Genomic DNA, 10,262 nt, shown 5'->3' with positions numbered 1-10,262 from the left:
GCGCCATTTGGACAGAATTTGGCACGAGACCCCTCAGGAGGACCTCCAACAACTCTGTCGATCAATACCAAGTCGAATAACTGCTTGTATAAGGGACAGAGTTGGACCAACGCGCTATTGACTTACTCAGTTTTTGAAGGTATTTCTCCCGAATAAAGCATCTATTTTTTCTGAAATTGTAGTTATTTCTTTGTCGCCGGCCGTTGTGGCCGAGCGGTTCTGGGCTTTTTAGTCCGGAACCACGCTGCTGCTACAGTCGCAGGTTAGAATCCTAGCTCGGGCATGGATGTGTGTGATGTCCTTAGGTTAGTCAGGTTTAAGTAGTTCTAAGTTTAGGGGACTGATGACCTCAGATGTTAAGTCCCATAGTTCACAGAACCATTTGAACCATTTTTGAATCTTGCCTCGGGCATGGATCTGTGTGATATTATTAGGTTAGTTAGGTTTAGGTAGTTCTAAGTCTAGGGGACTGATGACCTCAGGTGTTAAGTCCCAAAGTGCTTAGAGCCATCTGAACCATTTTTGTAGAAATGGAGGAAAAAAGGTCGTATGGACATATAGCCGGAAATGTCACGTTGCCACGGTATATGACGCTGAGGAATAACAGTTCCTCTTACCATGTTGCGTGTGTTCCTTGTGTGTTGCAAGCTGCGTGATTGCCGCAGCGTACTGTAAGCAGCAGACAGAAGCCCGTCCTGCATATCTGTTATCACTGTCCGCCGCCTACCTGCACGTTCCTGTGAAAGGGCACATAATCACACAAACGCTCAAACAGGGCTTGAAATTTTGTGTAATATGGTTGATGTCTGTGAGGGTAGTACTTTTGGTATAGCCGTGCTGCCTCTCGACCGTCTCCATCTGCTTGGCCGTTCACAGACACTATCTCGGCTTGTCCCCGACAGCCGGCCGGGGTGGCCGAGCGGTTCTAGGCGCGGGCATGGATGTGTGTGATGTCCTTAGGTTATTTATTCTTGTTTTCTTGTATGATTACTAATGCTTTATGCTTCTTGTTTGCAATAGAGTAACGACCATATATAGAGGTTCAAATGTACTAAGGAAGTAGATCTTAAGTTTATAAATTATCTTATATAAATTTTATTCTTGTTTGATTTTATATATTTCTTAAATTTCAAACATTCTAAATATTTTTAGAGTTTTTTCTTATTAACAAAATATATATATATATATATATATATATATATATATATATATAAGCAGAGGAAGGTTAGTGGCACACCGTGCAAGAAATCTGGTCCGCCTCCACGTGGCTAGGGACGGGCAACGGTGTGAGAACTTTTATGACTACTCTCACCGGCTAAGAGACCATGAGTGCCACTAACGCTACATGTAGTAGTATCAGTACAATCCACCATAGCTACTAGACGGTGGGTTTCTCTGTAGGTTAAATGAAAAAAAGTCCTTAGGTTAATAATGTTTAAGTAGTTCTAAGTTCTAGGGGACTGATGACCTCAGATGTTAAGTCCCATAGTGCTCAGAGCCATTTGAGCCATTTTTGTCCCCGACATGAATACTGGACCGTTCTGGTGCTTACAGTACGATGCGCCAACCACGCAGCCTCCAACACACAAGGGACACACGCCACGTGGTAAGAAGAACTGTTATTCGTCAGCGCCATATACCGTGGCAACGAGGCATTTCCGGCTACATGTCCGTAGGACCTTTTCTCCTCCATTTCCAGTCAGGATCCGTCCCTGTAGTTTGATAAGTTGTATTAATGTTCCCCTGTGTATCTAGTAATAAATTAAGGACTTACAAGGGAACCTCCCCATCGCACCCCCCTCAGATTTAGTTATAAGTTGGCACATTGGATAGGGCTTGAAGAACCGAACACAGATTAATAGAGAAAACAGGAAGAAGTTGTGTGGAACTATGAAAAAAATTTGTAAAATATACAAACTGAGTAGTCGATGCGCTAGGTATGCAACATCAAGGAGCATGTGAACTCTGGAGCGCCGTGGTCCCGTGGTTAGCGTGAGTGGCTGCTGAACGAGAGGTCCTTGGTTCAAGTCTTCCCTCGACTGAAAATTTTACTTTCTTTATTTTCGCAAAGTTATGATCTGTCCGTTCGTTTATTGACGTCTCTGTTCACTGTAATAAGTTTAATGTCTGTGTTTTGCGACCGCACCGCAAAACCGTGCGATTAGTTGACGAAAGGACGTGCCTCTCCAATGGGAACCGAAAACATTTGATCGCAAGGTCATAGGTCAACCGATTCCTCCACAGCAAAACACGTCTGATATATTCTATACAACACAGGTGACGGCATGTGTGTCACATGACAGGAATATCTTGTCGACCCACCTAACTTGTACACTTAGCGAATGGGTAAAAAGATTCTTCTACCTTGCCCGATTTAGGTTTTCTTCTGGATGTGATAATAACTCCCAAAAAAGTGATGAAAACATAAGAGTTTGTCACATAAACTGAAAATAAAAAATTGAAATTTTCACTCGAGGGAAGACTTGAACCTACGACCTCTCGTTCCGTAGCTGCTCTCGCTAACCAGGAGACCACGGCGCTCCTTGGCTCCCATTGTCCTTGGTGTTGCCTATCTTCGCATGGACTACTCCGTTTCTATATTTTACTAATTTTTTTCATAGTTCCACACAACTTCTTCCTGTTTTCTCGATTGATCTGTGTTCAGTTATTCAAGGCCTATCCACTGTGCCAACTTATAACTAAATCTGAGGGGGGTGCGATGGGGAGGTTCCCTTGTTAGAGTGTAGGTGCTACTGTGAGATGAAGAAATTAGCATAGGAGAGGAATTCGTGGCGGGTCGCATCAAAGCCGTCAGATGTGTGATACACGCACCCACCCCTTCCCCTCCCAGGCAGCCCAAGGGGGAAAATGCAGAGTTGGGGTAATACGTAGGTATAGTAAGTAAGGGAGAGTGACGGTGTGGGTGGGGTGCCTCCGGGTCGCCAGCTGGGAGACGAGTGCCGATACCTGCCGGCCTTGGCGGCGTTTGTTTATTTCCCGCTGTGGTCGGCCGTCGCCGTCGCCGGCGCGGCTTCCGGCAGTGGTGAACGGCCGGCGCGGAGCGGTCCGCCGTGGTCGCGTCCCGGGCGGCGCGCCGGCCCATTCGCGGCGCTGGCGCTGCGCCGCCGCCCCCGGCCGCTGCCCCCTCCACGCGGCCCGCCCCTCCACGGCCGCCACCCCACCCCTCTGCCCCGCCCCCGCCCCCTCGCGCGGCGGCCGCCTCCCGGCCGGCGCCGGCCCTGCTCTCACTCAGCGCTCGCGCTTCGCACACGACCGACGTCTTGCATGTTCCTCTTGGCTCGGGGATGCCCGCTGCCTTCGCCTCCTGATTTCACATTTGACTTTGCTCGTTTCCGAGTGTTCGACTCCCGACGCTGCCCCACGCGACCATGGAGCAGCGACAGCAGCAGCAGCTGCAGCAGCAGCAACAGATCTCGTCCCGCACGGAGCAGCGCTTCAGCCGGCAGGTCACCAGCACGCAGCAAGGTCGGTCTAAGCCGCCAGCCGCTGAGCAGCTACCCGCGTGCCTCTGCCGGAGCCGACTTCTCTAGCAGCGCGGAGGGCAGCTTCTCTGACACACTAAGCGACCGCCGTCTCAGTGCTGTGTGCTTTCCGTAACCCAGTGTACTGACAGTGCTCTAAGGTTGTGCCTCCCGCCAGCTGCCCACTCAGTAACGACAGACTCCAGCCGTAGCAAAGCATCTTTCGCTGCAAAAAAGGCTAAATCTTAAAAATTAACAAATCGTTGTATAACTACCTCAGTGTCGCTAACAACTCCCAGTCTCTTCGACCGGGGCTTCGTCCCACCGCTAGCTACCACCTATCCTTCGAGAAGCCGTTAACGCGTTGTAGTTAATCTCCTGTGTATGGTCAAAGCTCAGTGTTGACAGTAACGTTTCCCCTTCGATTGACAGGAATCGTAGACAGAAAGTTAGGATACACAAGTTGTTTTCTGGTCATCATCGTCCTACTGGGAAGAGGAATCAGCAAACCATTTCGTGTAAATGTGTACATCCGAATACTCGTTGACGTCTGTCGATACTTCACGCTCATCGTGATAGCACGTTAACAAATTTCGAAATGTTCAAATGTGTGTGAAATCTTACGGGACTTAACTGCTAAGGTCATCAGTGCCTAAGCTTACACACTACTTAACCTAAATTATCCCAAGGATAAACACACACACCCTTTGCCCGAGGGAGGATTCGAACCTCCGCCGGGACGAGCCGCACAGTCCATGACTGCAGCGCCTGAGACCGCTCGGCTGATCCCGCGCGGGGTTAACAAATTTGTAAGAAACAGTTCAATAATATATGTATTACCCATTCGAGATCAGAAACTCGAGCAAAAATTCTGACACTTACGGAATGCGCTGGACGCTGATACCCACGACAGCAGTCGGGCTAACAGCGCGTGTGATAACGTGAAGACGACTTCCTCGGACACAGTTACCAAATGACAGTATTGAATGAGACTTGTCTGTCAAAGGCGGCGATTTCTGTCGCGGTAATTGGTTACGTTTCTTAAGTATGTTGTGGTTCACTGATGTAGGAGCTCAGTAATTAAGTATCTGCCAGCGGATCGAGGTCTGGGGTTCCTTCCTCGGGCACTCTTTGGAATTTAGTTAATGTAAAAAATGCCGAGCTGCACCGTGGTTCGGAGAAGTCAGTTCAAAGGTCGGAGGAACGGCAGGATTTACCCCCTCCAATACGCAAAGTAGTGTGGTGTCCAGAGCAACCTTCGGCTTTAGTTTACCGATGAATTTGGATAGCTGAGAACGCCAAACACACAGAATGTTGTAAGTGTTATGGAATACAAGACGAGTGGGGTAACCAAAGGGAAAGAGCAGGCGAAACCAACAATATGCAACATAGTAAGTGCTTTCTGTGAGGTAAATCGTCCATGTCTGGAAACTGGGCTGAGGGAATCCAGGCACCTGAGCAGAAATAAAGATTGTGAACGTCTTCTAACCATTCGCATAAAATGAATTTTGAGTTATAGAGCCGCATAAAAACGAGTGTAGGATGTGACTGGCTTTTGTAACGCAGCTTTCCTGGTGTCCAACTCGGATAAGGGGGAGCGGAATTAGGAAACAAATGAGGAACAAGGCGACTATTTCACGGACTCATAATGGTTTCACTTTGCACGGCGCGGTGACGGAAAATGCACGAATGAAAGTTTGCAAACTGTTCGCATTTTGGGTTTTCATTTAGTTTTTCGTGTTTCAGAGATAATCTAGGCATTTTATCACGCAACTGCTTAAGCAGACCTTGGTGAAAAGTCTCGACCGAAATGCTGAAATTGTAGCTTTCGCCCTGATATACACACAGGTTAATAAAAACGGAGGTACGGACTGTTGGTAAATTTTTATTCGCGAATAACATATAATAGTGCGATGTAGGAAGTAATGCACTAGGAAGAAGGTCACGGTGCAGAAAAGCAAGGTATCTTCGTGTAAAATGCAAAGTTTTCTGGTAGCGCAAATAAATCACGGTGTTCGAACGAAGTCCAGGTGCGCTGACAGCTAGAGCACGGGGTGTGGAATGCGTCGGGCGGCGACGGTAAGAGCGCCAGGTGTGTGTGTGTGCGTGTGTGCGTACGAGGCGTGTCCGCCAAAGAGCGAGCCGTACCGGCCTCCGCCGGGCCAGCTCGGCGTCTCGCCGACAACCGGTCGGCGCGCTCTCGGATATCAAAACGCGCTGTCGGCGAGCGTGGCGCACCAAAAAACGGGCCGCGACGCCCGCCTTTGGCTGAATTGAGGTTAACTGCGGATACGAGGCGTGCCCGCGACAACACGCCCACTGGCATTTCCCTGGCTCTGTTTCCGTCGTAAATGTCGCTGTAATTCGTGCTCACTTGTCCCGACGAAGCCGCACCGCCATGCGTGGACAAAGCGGGGCGGCGGAGCTGGCCGCAGGCGCCTAGGCCTCGAACGAAAGTGTGACAGGAAGACGACTAATATCTCGCGAAAACCGTGCCCAAACACCGAGGTGCAGTTCCTATGGCTGAGTTGGTTCTGCAGTTCGCTGCACATCATTCGCGTGGAGAAGATAAAATTACTAACAGCTCTTATTGAGGTGTAGAAACACCCAATCTTCTCACGCTACCTCCTTGAGGGGCGGAAAGAAACCTTAATACATGACGACATGAAAAGCGCCTTCTTTCATGCATATTAGGGGCTTGTAGCTCCATTTTCCCTTTTTATTATTGCATATAGGAGAGACAGAGCGAAGACATGGGGCGCGTGGTTGAAATGCTACTCCTTGTTGACGATTGTTAACGCTGTAGACTTTTAGAAATCGTAGTTGTATAGGTCAGTTCACATTTAAAATACTATCGGTCTGTATACTTCGACTTGAAGTTCTCATTCATGTCAAAGACGAACATCCACAAAATTTTTATAACTCCATATTATTCGCAGAAATTGATTGACCGCACGCTCAGGATAGCAATGAAAAATATCCTTTGCTTATAAATTATTGCTCACCTAATGCCTGAAACACTATTTTCAGAAAGTTCTGCTAATAGTATGTTCACAGAGCCTGTATTGCCACTTATCTGTCAGACGTGACACCTTTAACCACGTAGCCAGTGCTCTATTTGTCGTTTTACCACTTATGGCACTTTAATTTCAATAAATTTGACCCACTAACAAAGAAAAATATTTTTTGACCGAATACGACCATATCGAGCCAATTTCAATTGTCGACCTAAACTAAACTTGGGACACATGCTAAAAATCTACGGGACGTCGCTGTAAACGTTTCACATGAACACTTTCTTGGACCCATCTTCGAACCCAAATCACTTTTAATTTACCCGTCACTACTTCTGTACGGTAGAGTACATCCAAAGGAGATTTATTCTTCAACTGTAGCGGTAACCTGGCGATCAGAAAGTGACAACGATTAGGGTGATATAATCTCTCTTCATTTGGTTTCATCTTCCTTTAACTCTCCATTCTCTTCTTTTTCACCCCACGACTTCCTCAGTCTCACTTCTGTTCATTGTTTCGTCTTTCAGTGTAACACTTCAACAGCGGTGTGTTTGTAGACTGTCCTATACTTACCAGACAGTAACCGTATATAGTAGGGCAATATGTCTCTATGTTCATAAGTGCTGTTCTACACTACTGAACTAAATAAATGCCGTCATTTAGGACCGTTCCGTACCCTGATAACATGGACGTTGTACCGTACAGCCCCATCAAGTGTTAAAAGCCGCAGACATCTGTGTATGTATATACACTTACACCTCGCATGTGTGTGGGTAGGGAACGCACCATGATCTCCACGTTTTCTTTTTCGATTTGCGAACTAGCCTGTCGCTAAGTCTCCTTTTGAGGTCGAATTACGTTGATGTTCGTGGGGAAAAGTAGTGTGTATGGTGCTTGAACGTTTTTGGACGTGCGTTCTCGTAACTATAACAGTAAACTTCTCTGCCATGGGTTGACTTTTCATGTATCTAGCGAAACTTCCTTCGTAGATGCTATGTGTCAAACATCGATGTCCGCCGTACTGTTCATCCTAGAAATGTTATATACGCGCTCAAAAATTATCTGTTCGACTCACCTTTTCCGTCACATATTTAGCGCGCAATTTTTTTGAGTTAACTCGTAGAAATCATGCTAAAATTTCTGGTTATTCCACGTTATGCAATTCCACTTGCCCACACTAGTGAAATTCTATCCGCAGGGCGGGTGACTCAGGTTCCAGAAGTAGAATCAACACCTCCCCCCCTCCCCCACACCCACCCACCTTGTCCCCCCCCCCTCCCCCTCCTTCGACACACGTAACAGTCCAAAAATTAAGAGCGACCACTAGTCGGCTGAAGCGCCACCATCTCTCCAAACAGACTTCGTTAGTTCCCAACAGAAAGCACAGCCTGCTGCCTTTACCATCTGACATTCGCTGTCAAGTACCCAGTCTACGACTTAGGACAACCCGAACTTTTCATCCTCAAGTCTGATAATGAGTTAGGTAGCGTCTGATAAAATTTTCACGTGGCGCATATCGCGCATTTTGAGGCACCAGTATGGCAGGAGTGAGTGGTAACAGGGCATAACAGACTCAGTTTTCTCGCAGAAACGAAGAAAAAAAAAACTGAAATATATTCTAAGACAAGCACTGCGATAAAGGACTTCCAGTGTTCAAACAGACGCTTATTTTCTGTTGATGCTAGTAAACAAATTTGATTTCGTTAGTTAGTCAATAGAAAGGGTTCACAAACTCCATCTACCAAATTTGAAGTTTGTTATAGGATATTTTGTAAGTATTTTGACGTAAAGGGCCTGTGGTCTCCAGTTGCTCGTTAGACAGTAATTGCAATTCGTTTGATTTCTTACCCTCATTTATCTTTATATTTGTGTCGCAATGAAAATATCTGCTCATCAGTGCAAATGTCGACACATTATGCGCTGTGTGGTCTCGTTGGAAACAAACTCGTTCCATTTAGCCACGGTATTTGCTTTTCAAAACAGTAACGCCCACTTTACTTTGCGAACTTTTATTCAGTACTGCTCGGTTCTGGCTCGGGTTTATTTTTCCAACAGCGTTAGTTACACGTTAACAGTAATACACAGCAGTGTCGATTAGTTTACTGGTGAAGTGTTAGTTAATATGCACCTCGTGTGTGGTTTCACTGAATACAGCGGAAGAGGGACGCTATGCTGACCTGTTTCTGCAGTGGCAGCATCTACATGAAAGTACTTTCGCATTCCAGGGTTGTTTCTTTACTCTGTGCTTCGTGTTGTGCGTTTGCTGTAGTGGAAGTATTTTCACAGAAACAAAGATAACATGAGTAACGAACCGAATAAATAATAAATATATTATCACTTTGTAACGAGCCATCGGAGACCACGGATTCATTGCACCAAAATACCCTGAAAATATTCCTGGACAACCTTCGAAATTTCGTCGACGGAGTTCGGGTTCACCCCCCATGACAAAAGGCCCATCGCGTAATGCAGGGGCGACCGGTGCGCACCTACACTAAAAATCCTGTGGCGAGTGAGGCCACATCGCACACAACGGCGTTGCTCGTGGGCCAAGCTTCCTCGGTTTTGCCGGCCACCTTGCGCCATCTGGCGGCAGACAGCCGAATCCGGAGCGGGTAAATTTAGACCCCGCGAACAGCGGGGGTACCGCCGCCCAGGGTTTCATTATTAGAAACCGCTGGCGCTCGCGCCGCATCGCGTTTCCAGCCTGGCTGTGTATGGCTCGGAACGCCCCACAACTCTGATCCGCAAAGCCGCCCAAAAACTCACTCGGATTGGTTAAATTTTCAAGGTGAAGTTTTCACGAGTGCGGGAACAGAAGGGAAGTAGCCGATGTTGCAAGAACAACACGAAAAATTGTATTTCAGAAAAGCTGCCAGAAACGATTTAGACTGATATCACTCGGCGGATAGTGAAGGGCGAAAACACGTTAGCCATTACACGAAGGGGGAAAGTTGCGTCTATGTAGCTGATTCTGTGAGAAATGCTGTTTGTTCGAAAGGAGTTTTGTAACAATTTTACATCGCTTTCTGCACATAATTTTTAACTTTAGTGTTATTGGCAGCCTAACAGAAGGCCAATAGCTTGAATGTTTTGGAAAATTTGAAAAATATTGAGTGAAAAAGAAGGATTCCGATGTGAAGCGCTAGGACGAAATATTCTATTTCGTGGTTCTGCTACATTTGAGGCAGAACAAAGTAAAGCGTTCAGAATATATGGTTCTTGCTAATAACGATGAACAAATTACAGCTCTGGAAACTGCTGTTAAATAAGTATCTCCACAAAGGAAGTGCAGAGACAAAAGAGGAGCGGAAGGAAAAATTGATTTTGTTGCTCCTCTCAGAGCAAAAAATGATTTGACATTTAGTACGTGCCGGCTTGAGCTAAGTGCTGAAATGCTTGGCAGAAACAAATTCTATGGCCATCTCTCGTTCTGCTATTTGTCCTCTGCCATACAGTTTTCATTAAATACCTGTTAGCTGTGGCTCACTAACTTCCCGATTGCGTTGCTCTGAGAAACCAGATTAACGCTGTAGCCGCAAAACTTGTGCGATTTACTGGATGAAGTTTGGCAACAAACTGACTTTGTTGCATACGTTCACCACATCGCAAGTAACACTCACATTGATGTTGAAAATATCTGTTTCGCACAAAAAACTGATGCACTCTGCTCCAGAACTTTACCTGAGTTGATTCAGTAAGTCATGTGAATAAAAATCTGCCAAGAAGACTTTCCAGTAGATTAATGCTATGTCTGAACATACAG

The 10,262-nt window shown here is 46.5% G+C and overlaps 1 protein-coding gene across 1 annotated transcript in view; it reads left to right on the top strand.

Moving 5' to 3' along the window:
• The first annotated feature begins 3,263 nt into the window (after positions 1-3,263).
• Positions 3,264-10,262, top strand: part of LOC124613827 (titin) — a 524,266-nt gene continuing 517,267 nt past the window's right edge. Inside the window, exon 1 of the mRNA XM_047142550.1 lies at positions 3,264-3,486. Coding sequence (XP_046998506.1) covers positions 3,390-3,486 — 97 coding nt within the window. The 5' untranslated portion in view covers positions 3,264-3,389. The remainder of the gene's footprint in view (positions 3,487-10,262) is intronic.

Source organism: Schistocerca americana, chromosome 4 (genome assembly GCF_021461395.2).
Source record: "Schistocerca americana isolate TAMUIC-IGC-003095 chromosome 4, iqSchAmer2.1, whole genome shotgun sequence".
NCBI lineage: Eukaryota > Metazoa > Arthropoda > Insecta > Orthoptera > Acrididae > Schistocerca > Schistocerca americana.
Note: the sequence above shows the minus strand (reverse complement) of the source record. Positions and strands in the feature narration are given on the sequence as shown.